General features: G+C 38.3%; 1 protein-coding gene across 1 annotated transcript in view; it reads right to left on the bottom strand.

The window, feature by feature from the left end:
• grik4 (glutamate receptor, ionotropic, kainate 4) overlaps positions 1-18,561 on the bottom strand; it is a 385,301-nt gene that overhangs the window by 84,664 nt on the left and 282,076 nt on the right. The window contains exon 8 of the mRNA XM_060887855.1: positions 11,644-11,697. Within this exon, the coding sequence (XP_060743838.1) occupies positions 11,644-11,697 (54 nt within the window). The remainder of the gene's footprint in view (positions 1-11,643; positions 11,698-18,561) is intronic.

Here is an 18,561-nt window from a genome sequence, read left to right as displayed (position 1 = left end):
TTTTTTTTTTCCATTTGCAGAACTATTAGCAACAAAATGTGCCACCTGTTGCCATTTCATAAGAATGGGAAATGTGTTTTGGTTTGTTTGTGATTTGAGTAACGTCTGATAATTACTATTGTGTTTGTTGGCAAATTGTGCAGTCACCATAAAAATAAAAAAAATAAATAAAAAATAATAAAAAAATAATAAATCAGATACCCATTTGTAATGCCAGGATTGTTAAGTTACTGTATGTATCCAGGACCCTGCAGTGACACCAGCAATGTTGTTTACCCCCCCCATACCCCCCATACCCCCCCTCCCCCCACACACCCACACAGGTCACCATTGTGTGTTCATCATTATTCTACCCACTGTAAGACATTTCAAAATGGTTAAACTTAGAAATCTGACCTGCTGCGTCACATACGTGAGTAAACCCAACTGGAAGACAACTCACAAGCAGTCAAGAAGATGGATGAATCCAAAACTTGTCGTCTCAATTCGGAGTTCGAACCGGAAATCAGTTCACATAAGTTAATGGCGCTCTCATGTCTTACAGTGTGGTCACTGTGGTTTTGTACATTTATATATTACTATAAAGTTCATGACAATATCCATGGAATATCCATCCATCCATCCATCCATCCATCCATCCATCCATCCATCCATCCATCCATCTTCTACCGCTTATCCGGGCCGGGTCGCGGGGTATCCATGGAATATAATTATATAATTAAATTTAATAGGGGCACGGTGGCTTAGTGGGTAGCACGTTTGCCTCACACCTCCAGGGTCGGGGTTCGATTCCTGCCTCCGCCTTGTGTGTGTGGAGTTTGCATGTTCTCCCCGTGCCTTGGGGGTTTCCTCCGGGTACTCCGGTTTCCTCCCCCGGTCCAAAGACATGCATGGTAGGTTGATTGGCATCTCTGGAAAATCGTCCGTAGTGTGTGAGTGCGTGAGTGAATGAGAGTGTGTGTGTGCCCTGCGATGGGTTGGCACTCTGTCCAGGGTGTATCCTGCCTTGATGCCCGATGACGCCTGAGATAGGCACAGGCTCCCCGTGACCCGAGGTAGTTCGGATAAGCGGTAGAAAATGAATGAATGAATGAATGAATGAATAATTGAATATTTTCAATTCAATTCAACAGATTTTTCTCCTCACAATACTTTTCATTGTGCATTACACAATGCTGTATATTTGACAGACTTAATGCTAATACCGTCAGTTCTGTTATGTTTTTGTTAAATCAAACACTTTAATCCCATAGCGCAGCAAGTATAACCAACTTGCTCCTGTTCCATGATTCCAAATATTTAAAATAAAAATATCCTGGTCGGGTTTTCCAGTCCAGGGCAATAAGAACGTTGGATGTACACTACAAACGGATTTAAATCTAAGGAGAATTACTCACTCCTCAATAAACTGATAAGACTCCTAACGTAAGTGGTGAACTGTCTTTAGTAGAGCTCAGGAAGAGGATCAATTGACTCACTCAAAGAATCAATTTGGTAATATTACCACATTAAATGCAATGCAAATATAAACTGATTCAAATCATGTGTTGATGATCCAAAAACATTTCTAGATTTCTAAGGTAAATAATTAGCTAGTGGGTCCTGCAGAATTACAGTAAAAATAACAGTATTGACCATTCGTCCATCCATTTTCTGTACCGCTTACCTTACACATGGTTACAGAGCACCTGGAGTCTATCCCAGGGGACTCAGGGGACAAGGTAGGAGACACCCTGCATAGGGTGCCAACCCATCACAGGACACAATCTCACACACTATGAGCAAGTTAGTGATGCTAATCAGCCTAGTGCACATGTCTTTGGACTGGGGATGAAATTAAACTCTTATAGGAAACCCCTGAAGCACATGACACACACACACACGCACAAACACAGCATGAAGGAGGGAATCAAACCCTCAACCACTGAGGTGCAAGGCGAACATGCTAACCGCTAAGCCTCTGCCTGTATTATTAATCAGTGTGAAAGATTTCAGATAAATGTTTCTGGTCTGAAACAGTTACAAATAATTCTTTCCTTGTAGCTTTCATTTTTATATCCCTCAAACCAGTTCAGAGGGTTTTCATGGGTTAATGATGACAAATTTTTACACCCTATAAAAAGCTATTTGCAGGTGAATTGAATGGCCCTTGATTATCAGTGACCTTCTCATGCCTAAGAATTAATATTGCCCTCAGCACTTGCTCGCTCTCTTTTATAAGGTCCTATCATACTCATTTGTTGATGAAGGATTTGCTGAGCAGCTACACACTTGTCTCTGGAGGGCAACAATGATTGCCAATTGATGTCAATGATTACTCATCAGCCTTATGTAGGTCTTCGTCAATAGCCTGTTGAGAAGGAGATCCACACAGATAAACAAACACACACATATTTAACCACTTGTGTGTGCACAAACCGAGTCAGTCATTTTAAACCCTAACACTGTTAGACATTTCAAGATTACGCTTAGAAATAAAAATTCACCTTCTGCCTTAAAACGGGGACTAAACTCAATTTGAACATAAGCTTTGCTTCAACTCACAAACAGCCAAGACAGTGGATTACTCAAGATCAAAAACCTGACATTGGAGATAAAGAGAAGAAATAAGGGCACATAAATTAATCAGGCTATATATTATCCAACTATAGGCTACTCTATTCTTCAACATTTCTGATATGAGAACGTGTCTGTTTATGTGTACATTCCCATCTGTTAGGAAACACAAGACTGAACATACAGTATATCTCAATATATAAAAATTAAAAATGTCATTTCCACGAAGCTGCTCTTTCACATGCAAGTGCGTTTTTATGAGCTTTACTTGTCACACTGTCTGAACAATATGATCCCAATAAAAAAATGGCAGATTTCTATAACCGACTACACAATAGCATGTTCTTCACGTCATATTATAGAATGAATAGAAATAACACGTTGTCACTACTTGATAAAGCACAGGCTTGTACTATATTTATGTGGAAAACATTCTGAAAGTTTTATATTGTCAAAATGATAAATAATCTCTATGAACCGTGTACGGCGTGCTTATTATTTAGCTACACGCTCGAAATATAGAAGTCACTTCTAAATAGAAACATTACGCATAATATCCTCAACGCCCACAATGCTGAATGCAAAGTGAATTCTAAGTTGCTCCGTGCGTGATGTCGAGGAAGCGAACTTGCGCATGGGAGGAACTTAATGCTTTAAAGATATGACAGGATCATAACTGTAATTGCAAATGCACCTTGTGTTTCCATTTAAATTTGGCAGACACTGTATGTTTGTGTACATGAAAATGGCACATTAATAAGCAATTTGCATTTTCATTTGAATTATAGCACAATTTATTCATCCACAATTTGCAATTCTTTTGGAAAATGTCTTAGAAAATACATTTATACCTGTAAGCTGTAACTCATCCTCTATTTCTATAAATCTCAGGTCACTTTCTGGTCTGTCATTTTATAACAGCGATCATAGAGACATACTGTCTGTTGCCACAACTCACAAACTGCTCTTCTTTTTAATGCTCTATATTTTGCTCATGTTTCTGCATTCTCACTATCGTATTTGTAGCTGTCCCGTGAGTTTGGCTTAGTCGTATGGCGTCCTGCTGTTGGTGGCTTTTAGACTAGTGTTATTGCAGCAATTGCACTCTGAGAGTTTAATAAAAATGTCCTGACAATGCCAGAACAGCTGTCTTTGGTTGTGGTGGCAGTAAATGGGCCACCAGTGAGCAGATCACATTATGTGCTATAAGATCTCAGATCTCTGACTAAATAATTATCCTTTACGATATGCCTGTGAAATCAGGCTGAAAATTATACAGCGTGATGCCAGTTTTAAATGGCAATTTTGCCTAAAATGATGGAATGTGCATGAGTTGAACATAAAATATCTGAATAAAGAAGAGCAATTTAAATGATGATATTATTATAATAAAGCATTATTATTATTATTATTATTATTATTATTATTATTATTGTTGTTGTTGTTGTTGTTGTTGTTGTTGTTATAGCTAAAGTGTAAAAATATATTAACATGGACTATTTACACTAACTTAATTATTGTACTGTAATTAAGATACAATAATCATATTTGTAACATTATATTAATATATATTTTTTTATCATTTGTGTAATAACTTTTCTTTATTTTTTATGCTACTCCTCATACTATAACTATCATGATTAATATTATTATTACACAATACTATACACATACTTTTTTTAATTATAGAAAATTGTTTAATTAAAATGATTGTATCTGATAGTTATATTTGCAGTACAGAAACAGTGCTACAATGACCCAACATACGTAAACACACTTTTACTGCTAAGCCGTAAGCATTACAGTGCATGATTACGCTTTGCCGAGTCATGCATCTTACATATCAGGAAGGAAAACAAATGCGTCAATACACACAGCAGGCATTTCAAGCAGCTTTAAACACGCTCACTGAAAACTATAGCCGAGATGGTTTGAAAAGGTCTGATCATCTCATCATTTCACTGAAACAAAGCACTCCAAAGTTTTCCCAAATCTATTGAGCTGGTATGAATATTAATGTGCAATATACCTGTTACTATAGCATCCAGATATAGTACAAGCTGCATGGTGATGATATATTTTATGGTCATAGTTTAAGCGACGCTAGATTTATCTGTAGAAAAAATGGATGATGAGTCACAGAAAGAAAGAAAGAAAGAAAGAAAGAAAGAAAGAAAGAAAGAAAGAAAGAAAGGCATAGTGAGAGGGCTTAGCAGCTGATCTATTTCTGGTACTGAACTGGGTTTACTCCTCTTCTTCTTCTGTGATAGACTGGCTAAAGTAAGGTAATGTAGCTGAACAGAGCTGAGAGGAACTTGAGGCTGCTGTTTTGTTCTGGTCTGTGTAGTGCTGCTGGCCAATGCACTAACCTCTGACCTACATGCTACTGAGAACACACAAGCACTCACAAACACTGCTTACATTGTTCACACGCATGTAGCAGCAGCATAGTTGTTTTGAGGGGGCTAAATCCTGCTAAAGCTAAACTAGCAGTGCCATTGCATATCGTCTCTATGCATAAAATCCTACAGAAAAATCAATTCCTGTAAATGTATTAACCACTTATTTGCACCACCAACACCAACACCTCCGTGGAATTTTGGCATCAATTTGGAATAAAAATCATGACTGCTATTGTTCTACCTTTCTATTAAAACATCCTTTTTTAATCCCTGAAAATATCTGCTCTGTCTGTAAAGGGTAGGCAGACATAAGAGGCTTTCACAACATTTTTCTATGTGATAAAAGGAGAAGCCACTTTATGGTCTCTAAACAGCCTGTTGTAAAGAAGCAGTTGAAGCCATAAACAAAGCAGTGAAACACTGGCTGATGTTCAGCGGTAGACGAAGGGATGAGAGGGAATCAAGGTATATGGCAGGCCTTGAGAGACAAGTACCAGTAGAGGTGGAGATGAGAGTGGTGGTGTATTAATGCCAAAAAACAAACAACAGGAGGGGAGAGGAGTGTGTGAATATGCGACAGTGGGAGAGAATGTAAAAAGACAGGAATTGAGGACAAAAAGCAAAGATAAGGACTTAGAAAAGGAAGAGTGAAAGAGCAGGAAGAAAGAAAACATTGAGTATGTGAGAGACCATGCAGAGAGAGAAATAGCCCGTTTGTGTTGACGTTGATGAATGAGCTACCCCTTTCTTGAGTATTTTACAAATGTAGAAAACTGCCATAAAATGTCATGTTGTGTGCATAATCTTGAAAAGAGACATTTGCTTTGCTGTGTTTACTGAAGTGTTTGTTTTGTGTTTGTTCCTAGTGAGATGATGCTAGAATATGAGAAATGATAAAAAATCCAAACATTGCTGTGGCTTATATGGAGGCCATATAAAGAAATGTTGGAAAAATGGGATGTGGTTAGCTTGCTGGTTAGCATGCTTGCCTTACACCTCCTTGGAAGGGGATTTAAGTCTGCCGTGTGTGTGTGTGTCTGTGTGTGTGGAGTTTGTGTATTCTCCCTGTGCACTCTGGTCTTCTCCGGGCATTCCGGTTTCTTCCAGTAGTACAAAAGATATGTGTTGTAGGCTGGCTGGCAGCTCTAAATTGTCCGTAGTTTGTTTGCACTTGTGACCTATGATAGACTGGCATCCTTTCCTTGTACACCAAGACTCCTGGAATAGATTCCCGGTTCCATGGAGTACCACTCCCAAGTGGAATAAGCCGTGCAGAGAATAAATGTTTTGAAGATTGCAAAAAGCTAAATGTTAAAATTTGCAAAGTATCATTGAATGTTTCCCTTTACATGTCATTACATTAGGGGAGAGGTGACAGAACATACCCCAGTGATCATTATAGATCAAAATACTACTTAAAAATACTACTTATAAAGGCCCAATGGTATTTCCTCTGGTATGTTTAGAAATATTGTCTTTAGATCTTTAAAGAATATACAATACGTGTATTGACTTTGTGGAAACATTTAGCTGATGAAAAGAATTTATTCGAAGAAGTAAAAAGTTTATGTTTGGACAATGACATTAAGGTTACGGTTGAGTGTGGTTAGCATTAATAAGAAAAATGAATACACAAATCTCTCACAAAAATCATTTTCATACACATATATATGTGTTTTGTGTTTGTTTATAACCAAGTACAACCAAATGTACCTAATTAGTATAATAATAATGTCTCGGTGATGTAAAGTAAAAAGGCTAGCTTATATATTAATTAACATTAACATTAATGTTAGCTAGGTGAGAAACCAACTAGAGGCTGACATTTTTTCGGGATTCCTGCGGGTCACGGGAATCCCATGGGACTGGAACGGGACAGGAAAAAATTTCAGCGGGAGTGGGCGGGACCGGAAATACACAAATATACCTAAATATAATAAATAAATTTATAATAAATAAAAATATAATCTGTTTGCTTTGGTATGGCTGTTTAAATGAATGGAAAAAGAAAAAAAAAAAAAAAACACGGGAGTGGGAGGGAATGGGAGTCATTCTTCTGGGATTGGGACAGGATGAGATTTTCCTGTATTTTTTTTGTCGGGATTGGGATCTGAGGTTTGAAAATCCACTCCCGTGTCACCCTCTAAAACCAACTACCTCAGACTCCTGGGAAGGTGTCTATGTGCACCTTATTTACTCCATGGAGTAATGTAGTTACTTGAAACACATCAAGGTCATAGAGCAAGGAACGTACACCTGAAGGGCAGGGATTAGCCACTACAGTTCTTAATGGACAGCAATTCCATAAAAATAAATGAATACTGAAGACAGAATTTACAAACTGTACAAAAGTATAGTTCCACCACCGACCCCAGTGCAAAGCCTCATCGGTATAACACAGGTATCATAGAAATGGGCTTATAGGTCATTATATACCTATTTTTTTATTCAAATGACTTTTGTCCAGACCATATCTTGAACCTTCCTGGTCCAAATAACGTCACTTCCTTCATCAGCATGAGTATACATTCAGTTTGAACACTAGTCACTTTCTCCCTTTAACATGTGATGGATTTTATTAGGCCTGCCAATCAGATTAAGCCATGTGCAGGATCTGTATCTTATGAGAATGTGAGGACTTATGGTGACAGATGCATAGGTCATCTTCCTTGGATTAAAACATGTCCTTGTCTCAGTTGAAGAAGCCCACGTTTTGGCTCACTGGTAATGCAGAACATTCCTAAAAGAAGGTGTCTGGTTGGGAGCAGTGATCCAATGGTGAGAAATAATCATGACAGATGTATCCCTTGCAGGCTAAGGAGCAGTGTGGTGCCATATGGGTAGTCTGTGCATGTGCTCCATGGTTTAAGGTCAAAACACATCAACCAGCTGAAATTGAATGCAGTCCATCTGGCCCTGGTCTCAGGCTTATCTACATGCTGATCTGCTCACACACTGCTGCAAGGGACAGTTGTTTAAAGCAGCATGGTAGAAAGAAGCAGCTTTCTTTGTCTTGCACATAATCTTCTCAAGTGCCCAGAACTATGATTGGCCACACAGAGAACCACAGAATCATCAGTGGCATCTCTTTAGTAACCCATAAACTTATTAAAGCCTTGCCAAAGAGATCAAGATGTAGTCAATCATTAAGGCCCCTTTGGATGGCATGGGACATCCATTTTGCGCCGAAGTCACTTATATACTTACCTCATGAGTCAATGCACGATGATGACTTGAAATTGGTGTTTTTGAAAACTGCCTTCTTGCTAGCAATAATCTAAGCTAAAAGAGTTGCTCTGGCAACTTCACATTAGGTGGATTGGTGACTCTAGGCTGACCTTGTGGATGAATCTGGAATTACTGGTCTAGATCATACTACCCACATTTATAAATCAGTTCACTGAACATTGTAGACTTAAATGAGGGTGAGTATGCAGAGCAGTCCTGTGCCTGCTCTGTACCACTGCTGGGTTCTTAGGAAAGCCCCTTAATCCTCTCTGCTCCGGGGGCACTGTATCATGGTTGACCATGCACTCTGACCCAAACTTATTAAATCGGAATAACTGCTATATGATTGTGGAGTTTGTTGCAAATACTGCTTCACATCTGACTATGTGACTTTGCTGGAAAATCTCATGCATACTGTATGCTAAAAAGATAATATCCGTGTTTTACACAGTAACCTGCGGTTATATGGTGATCATAAATCCATGCAATGAATGTTTGGTGTAATTTTTGGATAAAAAAAGCATGTTAGATTTGTTCAAATCTAAAATGATTGTGTCATTGATAGTTTGAAGCTTTTGCAGGCATCACATACTTTTAACACTTACTCTCTTTGTGTTTGGTCAATATTCTGATTACAATCCTGCCTTAGCTCTAAATCACCATAGATATTGTGATGTAACAAATCAGTAAATATAAATATAATTCTGCAAAAAAACAAGTTTTGCAGAAACACTAAGTAAGAGAGAGAGAGAGAGAGAGAGAGAGAGAGAGAGCGCACCAACAACAAAATGTATACAAAAAACTGCTACAAACATTTGAGCTAATATCTAAAATCATGTTATTACAATGCCTACTAATACACAACAATAACTATAACACATTACTACGAGTAACCGTACATACAAGGAGAGAGAATCGTATACTCCATGTATTAAAGGTCCCAAACTGGAGTTTCTTATATAAATGCTGTTTGAAAAAGTCCCTTAGTTCTAGTCGAACAAGTAATGAAAACACTATTTCACATGGTAAAGCATTATTGCCTATACAAATCTAACGGCAACATCTCTTTATAGCTCACCAAATGGGGAACCAGACATGCCCACATATAATATTCTATATTCAGTGAAGAACAGTTCTGTTTCTTTTATTTTAAAAAGGCTTAACTGTAGAAATAAACTTCATTCCTGTGTTGTTATTCCATCAGAAATGAGTAATATAGTAATATTTTGACATTTTGAGTTTAATGGTGATAAAATCTCTCCTTGTTCTCTGGTGCCCAAATCACTGACTTGTCCGTGTCACACAAGAGATTAATTCGAATTCCTTGATATGACCTGGGTGACTGTAAATGCAAAAGTAAATGAACCACACAGCACGTGTATTTTTACATATACTGTAGTAGAATGCAATTTATACATTCATTCATTCATTCATTCATTCATCTTTTACCGCTTATCCGAACTACCTCGGGTCACGGGGAGCCTATCTCAGGCGTCATTGGGCATCAAGGCAGGATACACCCTGGACGGAGTGCCAACCCATCACAGGGCACACACACACACACACACACACACACACACACACACACACACACACACTCATTCACACACACACACACACTCATTCACACACACACACACACACTCATTCACACACAAGGGACAATTTTCCAGAGATGCCAATCAACCTACCATGCATGTCTTTGGACCGGGGGAGGAAACCGGAGTACCCAGAGGAAACCCCCGAGGCACGGGGAGAACATGCAAACTCCACACACACAAGGCGGAGGCGGGAATCGAACCCTGACCCTGGAGGTGTGAGGCAAACGTGCTAACCACTAAGCCACCGTGCCCCCCTGCAATTTATATATATATCCTGCATACTAGCATTCTATATATATTTTAATTAGGGCTAAGAAAAGTAGCTGTTTGCTTTTGAAGGGAGTCAATAATTCTTCCACTGACTGTCTATTCAATATTGCAGGCATTTGTACTTGTTTTGTGTTGTAGTGCATAAAAAAATGACTATTGATCCCAAAAGGATGTTTTCTCCATCAGAAATGAACAGAGATGCCCAAACAGAGGGTTTTGTGTTATTTTGTTACACATTTTCTAGAAAGTTCCAGTTAACCAGACCAAATCAATCAAGCGTATCCTGCTTACATATTTCCTCCTGTAGTCATTTTTCCTTATTATTAGCATCAGCAAATCTTTGGTACATGTACAGTATGTTCTATAGGAAAATGTCAAATCTTAAAATGACAGCTCAAATGCATATCTCAATTAATCCTGATAGAATTTGATGCTTTAGTTTAAAGCTTTAAGTCTAGATTCATTCAATGCTTCACCAAAAAAAACTGTTGTTTTGTTTCTTAAAATGCATGTCAACCATTTAGTCTTTCCTGAATCCAGCTGGCATATCCATCTTGACTTTATTTGTTTTGGGCACTTACTTAATATTCAGATTCTTTCCTGTCGGTTAAACATCTAATGGTGCAAAAGAGATCAGTTAATAATAGTGTTTATTTTGCAGGGTTTTTCTCATTACATCTGTAATACAAAGGCATGTAAACAACTATCACACAGGGAAGAACACTTTAATGCCAATACCCTTAAACACAGCAGTATGCGTTTGACACTCATCGACCAAAAAGAAATACCCATGGGCACCAGACACACTCCACTGCTCTAATGTAGAGTAATAATGTAGAGCTAACTATTTATACACATGAGCCAAAAAACCTGGAACAAATCTTTCAGCTTGATGGCTGCAATGTGAGTAAATGGGATTAGTTATCGCTACTACAAGCGGGTGTCTCATTATCACAAAGTGGAAAAAACACCTCTGTCTGTTTCATCGAAACACTGCCCACTATTCATGTCTCAAAGGCCATTTTAAAAGGCGATAATGACATAATGGAGACAAATCTTTGACGGCGGATAAATCACTTTTTAGCCTTTAGGATGACTGGTTAAAACAGGGAGGCCAGAGGGAATGCAGGGACAGAGGATAAGTATTGCTGGAAATGAAACTTCTTCAGATCAGACAGAAAGGAAGCACCGTTGAAGTACGGATCATAAGCAAAGCTAGATGGTTGCCATTTAAAAGTCTGAATTCAAACAAGGTCAAGAATAAATGTGGAAGTTTGAGTAGGCCTATTAAACACCACAACGAATCAAAGTGTCGGCTGAATCTAAAAAAAAAAATAAAAAATTCTATTAACGTCAACTTGACGTTCCTTTTATTTTCCACAACCGTAGGAGATTTCCTAATAGCAGTAATAATAAAATTAAACACAGTTTGTGCTCAGCTTGTTTCACTGAACAACAGAACGCATGTAAGAAAGAACAAGGAAGACTCTGTTAATGATGAATGTATACCGCTAACAGCATTTCGCCACAGAAAGATTTCACATGATTAAGCCGACAGAAAAAAGCAGCAGGTCAAAGTCTCTTACCAGTGAGGTGAAGATGTAGGTGTAGTAGACAGAAAGCATCCCTAACTCTGATGCCTATGAGAAAAAAAGAGACAGAAAAAAGAGGACAAACTCATTTGATGACAACCACACGTCATGTTGCTTTATTATGAACGGATAATTTCATTTAACACAAGAAGCAATGCACTGCTGCACTGTTGTTATCTAAGCTTTAAACGTACCTACAGTGTTTTCCCCCTACTGTGCAAATGAAAACACAGTGTATCGCATTTTAAGCCCTGCTTAGAGGCAGATCAGAGACAACAAAGAAGCATGGCACTCATGACCCACTAGACTATTCTATTCATTAATTCTCCATTGTTACCTGGGAAACAGCCATAAAAACTAAGTATTTCAATGTGACAGTGTTAGAACATTTCAGTAATTATGTGTTTTGAGGCAAAGGCAGACAAAGGCACAGCGGACACTCTTTCTGTACACGTGTATGTGTTGAGTCTCTGTGTGTTAGATCAACCAGATTAAGTAAAAAATCTGAAGACTCTAAGTGTGGAACCCATCATCAGACAACAATAGCAGATAGATCTAACAAAAAATCTTTTCTTGAAAAACAGACAAATGAAAAGCCTGAAAAAAATAGCTACCCCGTCAAACTGCAGGCTAAGATGAATCATGGGAAAAAACATTTAGATTAAATCCAACACAGAACAAAATACATTCTCAAAACCCAACCACACTCTTTCTCTTGGATGCAGGAGCAATAAACTGGTAACCATTACCAGCTATAACACAGATGCTTTTAAATGCTGGCATTCCAATCACAATTTTCTTTCAATTCAATGTTGGACAATTCAGCTCATGCTCATGCTATGATGCTTCTCATGGGCAGTTTCTGACAAACTAGATTCACGGAGAACGTTAGGGCCTTTTTACACCTGGTCACTTCACGTGTTTTCTCTGATCCGATAGCTATCTGATTTCTTAAAACTGTTCCATTTACTGTACATTAGACCACAAAAATGCGTCCCTGCGAATCGGATATCAATCCGATCTTTCTGCTCCCGCCCAAAATGCAAATATATGTTACCTCATTTCCGGGGTAATTGAAATGGAACAGGCTATGGTGTATGCGGTTGCTACAAAAAAAAAGCATTTACTGTTTGCTGCATTTTCGCTGGTGGAAGCAGTGCATTTTAAGACCCAACGAAACACCTGGGTGAAAGATCGGAGCCAGCACTGATGGGAAAACATATTTGTTTCTGGCGCGATGCACGACTCGCAAGTCACTTACGAGTGACGTACTTCCGTTTGGGAGGAGTATAGCGCTGACGTATGTGGCTTGAACAACCACATTCATTTACACCTGTCCAGTTTCATCTGAAATGCGTCCCAGACCACCTCCTGAAGTGGTTTGAACGATCGGATTCTGTCTCGAAAAAGTTTCAGAGGGAATTTAGACCTGGTCTTTTTACGATCGGATAGCTATCGGATCACAGAAAGTGAAGTGACCCCTTAGAAAACCTACCACCCCATTATTATGCTTGGTGACCAGATTCGGTCAGGCTACTGGCTCAGTTGTTCTCGCTCTTGCTGAGAAAGCTGAGAATAGATGTCAATAAATCTTATTTAATCTAGAATTATACAAACAATTGTATAATTGTATAGTTGGCTCAAAAAAGTACAATGCTTGTCTTGCTTGGTATCTTAGGCACTTATCTTTATCATGGGAGACATTATCATTAAAGAATATTTACAAAACTAATCATACAGTAAGTCCTTTGACAGTAGTAAGCCAGAAAATGTCCCGTTATCAAAATTCACGTATTCCCAGATCACAGAGCTCCTATTTATGAGAGCACTATGCACTTACACTCAGCGCTGCTGATTTTTAACATTACATTCAGTAACTATATGATCAAGTACATGTCGGAAGCCCACAATGGACAAAGCCAAGATAACAGCATCTGAAAATAACAAGGCTGTTACCTCTAGCCCTGATAATGGAAGACTCTCCTTTGTTTTCCAGATAAATAAAATCGCTTCTGAAAATCTGAACAACAAGCTAAATTCTTTTGTTTTTACTATTCACAGAAGGCATTTGGGTTTGAAATCAAAATAAAAATATGAAGTAATAGAACAAAATTTCTTGATATTTACACCTAGATGTGTTAAACAAGTTACATGGTGCTTTTGATGGTTAGCAAATGTAATGTCCCTGGTGCCTTCTCAGGAAAATCCATATCCACCTGCACGCTCTATTATAGCGTCTTTCATTCCTGTATAGGTAATCAGCGCTGACATGTGGCACCTGGGCATGCCTCTATTTAAAGCCCAGGGCTTTTTCAGTCTGCATGCGGACATAGTCTGCGTATCAGAGCAGTAATTTCTCTGAGAGATACTTTTCCTTGGGAGGTAATCTCTCCCAATCTCTCCAATCCAACCTGACTTTCCCCCAGTGTAGGAGTTAGGACTCTTTTACTCTTTTCTCAAAACTCTATCTTGTACCTGGTTTTGTGAATGATGTTCCTCACTGGACCTTTAAATTAGCAGTAATAAGTGAGCCCCTCCTCTTCGCGGTGTGTATTTCTGGCCAGCATTTCCCATTATCTGGAGTGCTACGTTCCACAGTTCAGAGTGTGGGCTAGAGTGGTTCGCTGATCTACTTCTGTGCGCTCTTCAAACGATTTCTTTCGCATGCACATAGTGGATAGCGCGTTGACTCTTGCTCAGCTCAGCTCTGACTCTTGATTTCCTAGTTGTCAAAAACATATGGCCTCATGTCTGATGATATATTTACGGAACTGAATAATGATCTTTCGTTTACTGGCTCCTCTCAGTCCTGCCCCTTAAAATAAATCTGTCATTCACAATGTGAAATTCCATTAAACTCCTCCAGAAATAGCGTAACCACTATAGAGTCATTAAGAATATCCCTACATATTCCTGATGTCTACCTCCTAGGGGAAATATGGAGTCCAAGAGAGGCAACCTCTGATCAAGAATAAGTTGCCTTGCTTTTGCATATCAACGGTAACATGGTGCATGGCTGTGTGAGAATGAGTGTTCTGGTGAGAAGTTCATCTCCATGTATTGGCAATAAGATGACCCTGGGGTGACCATGAGATTAAACCTAGGATTTTTATCTTTATTTTTATGGTAATATCATCCAAAGTTGTAAATCAGTCAGTTAACCTTGCAACATTCCATGAAGGCAAGCCTACAGGATGGTACAGTTTCTATGGCCATCTGTTCCATATTCTAAGTGTTCATCTTTCACAGAGGACACAGAGACTCCATGCCCTATAGATGGGCTCTACCATTACATACCACTCTTTTTCTCATCCTCATGTCCATTTTTTACATTCCACATCAGGAAGTCTGCAGTTCTGTTCACTGTACATTACCCTTGTTCTACAAAGGTAATACACAGGTAGCACAGTGGCATGAGTGTGGTCGTCTTCTCAAAGCATCTTTCAGTCTTAAGTTATAGGTTCCTCCTGACATGAGTCATATGTTATGTACTTTGTCCTCACAACCCATGACAGTTGGTGAGAATCAGAAGGGACAATCATGAGGGTTCTGTAATAGAAATCAATTTCTTTGTATCATGTTATCTTGTTGTTTAAGTTCCAAAACCATTTTCTAAATATCTCACTTTTAAAATGACATATTCTTAAAGAACCTTATTATAGCCACTGAAATATCCCCCCAAATCATTTATCAAGTGCTTAAAAATCTTTTTCAAAAACAAACCATCATAATCATAATGTGCATAAATTGTGCGCTATTTCAATGAAGAATAGCCTTAACAGTTGCATGGCAAGCACAGTTATTCAGTAAACTCTTCTCCATTGTCTGTTCTAATAGAATTTCAACACTAGAAACTCTTCACACAGTATTCAAACTTATAAAAAAATAAAGGGATTCAAAGTCATCATTTCAATTATCAGTCCCTTCATGAATCAGTGTGACTGTTGGCATAATCATCAACATACTTTTAAGAAATCAGGCACACACAATTAAAGTATAAAAAGCAGAATCCCTCCAAAAGTTCAAAGTCTTCCTTCTTCCTTCACTATTCCTTAAACTACTTCAGTAATCCATGGAATTGGTTGTATTCAGTAATTGTCAATCTGACAATAAGAGGATATAAAAAATACCAATACAATTTTTCATGCCAGAAAAGTTCTACAGCTACAGTATATGAAAACTGACTCATGAAGTGATTCAGCTGAGATGAGCTCCAATTTAGATAGAAAATATGTTTTTTATAAAGAAAAATATTATGAAAATATTTTAATCTATTATATATTGTATATTTTCACAAGATTGAATTAATTTCTTAACAAATCCTTGGCTGGATTTTAGCCTAAAGAGCCTCGATACAGTGTAGTGTTATACAGGATTAAAAGAATAAGGAATTAGAGCTTTGCTGGATTTAAACCTACTACCACTACTACTACTACTACTCCTAATGGCGGACTGGTTTTCAGTCCTCCATTTCACATATTTCACATGTGACTTGGCACCTAGCAGACAGAAGTAGACACTGAAACACTAAAGAATGGCATCTGCCTCCCAAAGTAGTAGTGTTGCACAGTGTAAAACAGTGTTAAATATAAGCAGTAGTAGTAATTTGAGATGACAAGCACACACATAAAAAAAAATTCTAACCTGAAAGAAAGAGTTCTAGAAGAATATTTGTGAAACCCATTTAAATCTCATGTTGGGTAAGGTTGCAGAGAGCCATGTTGTGCCCTCATGCCTTGCATATGTCCTCTTCTTTTCATCCTATTTATTAAAGCAAATGAGGGGAAAAAAGCTCATAATAAGTTTGTCCATGCATCAATATTCTATAATGTAAGAATTGCCCCTGCAACTGACCATGTAATTGGAAAGTGTGCACAGAAGCATCAGTGTGAATACTGCCAAACAGCTCTGCCATGCTTGGCCACATTGTCTGTTGAACTGCAGCCAGCTCTCCTCTGTTATTCCACATGTATGCTCCTCAGTTAGAGAGAAGGGTGTTGGGGAAAAGACATGGAGGCCAGGGAGATGTGGAAGGGTGGGAGAAAGGCAAATTCTCCCTATTGTGTACTGCACAATTCACTGGCAGAGCACCTACTATCACCATAGCAACAAGAAAAGCCAAGGAATGGCTTAGGATGGCAAACTGAATAGTTGAATAAGGCTAAGAAGAGTGAATAGAAGAGAACGTGTTACTACAAATGTGACTAACAGACTCTGGAACTCTAATAAGGGAGGCTGATTGAGAGGTTGGACTTTATTTTAAGTCAGACGTGTTCTGTGATACTGTAGATTTGGAGCTAATACACTATTTAACTGTATAAGCACTAATAATAACTTCCACCTTTTCTGTTTCAGCCAATAACCATGAACATTGCTTAACCAGACTTTAACTGGCATGTCTTTTAAAAAAAGTACCTCACGAAATAAGAAATACACTATATGACCAAGGTGTGGAAATACTTCAGAGTCCCCAAACTCTACTCCACTGAACACCTTTGGGTTGAAGAGGAATGCTGACTTCACACAAGGCCTTATCCTCCACCATTAGTGCATGAGCTCTCTAAAGCTCTTGTGGTCGAATGGACACAAATTCTGCATAGCCACGTTCCAAAATCTAGTGGAAAGCCTTCCCAGTACAAAGGAGGTTATTACAAGAGCAAAGGGGGACTAAATCTAAAATAAGACGTTCATTGCATATGAGTGTGGTTAGTCAGGTGTCCACATACCTTTAGCAATGTAATGTATTTTTGCCAGATAGTTGATGCATGTGTTTATATGAGTGCCTTTAGTGCTGAGAAGGAAATACTACAGATCCTCTTTCTCATTCACTCTGCCATCAATCCTGCTTTTATTTCCTAAAACATCTATTAGTATAAATTTTCCTAAAATAACAATGGCCATTCAGTGAATGAGGGATATGTTAGAGGATATCTTCTAGAATAAGGAAAAGTTTGTAAGAGGAAATACCTTTTTAAAGGCAGAGGTAAGACAAAATGGCCAGACTAGTTTAAAGTGACTGGAAGGTTATAATACCTCAAATAACACCTCAAATTACAACCCTGGTGAGCGAAAAAGCATTTCCAAAAGCAGAACATATCGAACCCTGAGGCACCTGTGAACCTTCAGGGATCCAACCTTGAGGGCTACAAAAGAAAAAAAGCCATGTCACGTTTTACTTCTCTCAGTCATAAACAGCTTTGAATCTGAAGCTCCATTGGGTCCAGACTCAATGAAACTGGACGGTTGAAGAGGGGAAGTTTTAATGCATTGCATTGCTGCCATATCATTGCCTGATTAAACAGCTGAATGAATGAATGAATGAGCAAAGCTACTGATATCAATGTCATGTAATTACAATTTTAATTATATATCCAAATAAACAAATAACCTGTCAAATCTTAGTATATTTAAAGCATAAAGCAACATTAGATTCTATTATTTTTAATCTCATAAGCTTTCGGAATTATTGTCATGATTAATTAAAAATGAGCCTGTGTAATACAATACAAACAAGCGCTACGGTGTTTACTTACATGATTTCATGTGTTTGCCTTATTTACTTTACTGCATGTTTCGGTTCATGTATTATCTCCACCCCAGTATTGTCACTGTTTGTTACCCTCAAGGGCTATGATTAGATTCACCTGTTTTCAGTTTACTTCCTATTACTTATGTAACATGTCAAAGTCAATCAGCTAGCTAGATTAGCGTGGCTTGGCTGAGAGCTGGTGGTGAACTGAAAAGACAAGTTGTGTAGAACAAATAGGTAATGAGTGATTCTTTACACCTATATGTGATTGACGGTAGCCTACTGATGTGCGTTCTCTATTTCGGGAGGCAGCCAGATTGAGTTGAGATTGCCTACAGAGCAAATATTTAATTCATTCCAGAATAGTGCTGGTTGTGTGTTTG

This window comes from Tachysurus vachellii, chromosome 15 (assembly GCF_030014155.1).
Source record: "Tachysurus vachellii isolate PV-2020 chromosome 15, HZAU_Pvac_v1, whole genome shotgun sequence".
In the NCBI taxonomy this organism is placed as follows: domain Eukaryota; kingdom Metazoa; phylum Chordata; class Actinopteri; order Siluriformes; family Bagridae; genus Tachysurus; species Tachysurus vachellii.
This window is presented reverse-complemented; position numbering and strand designations above follow the sequence as displayed.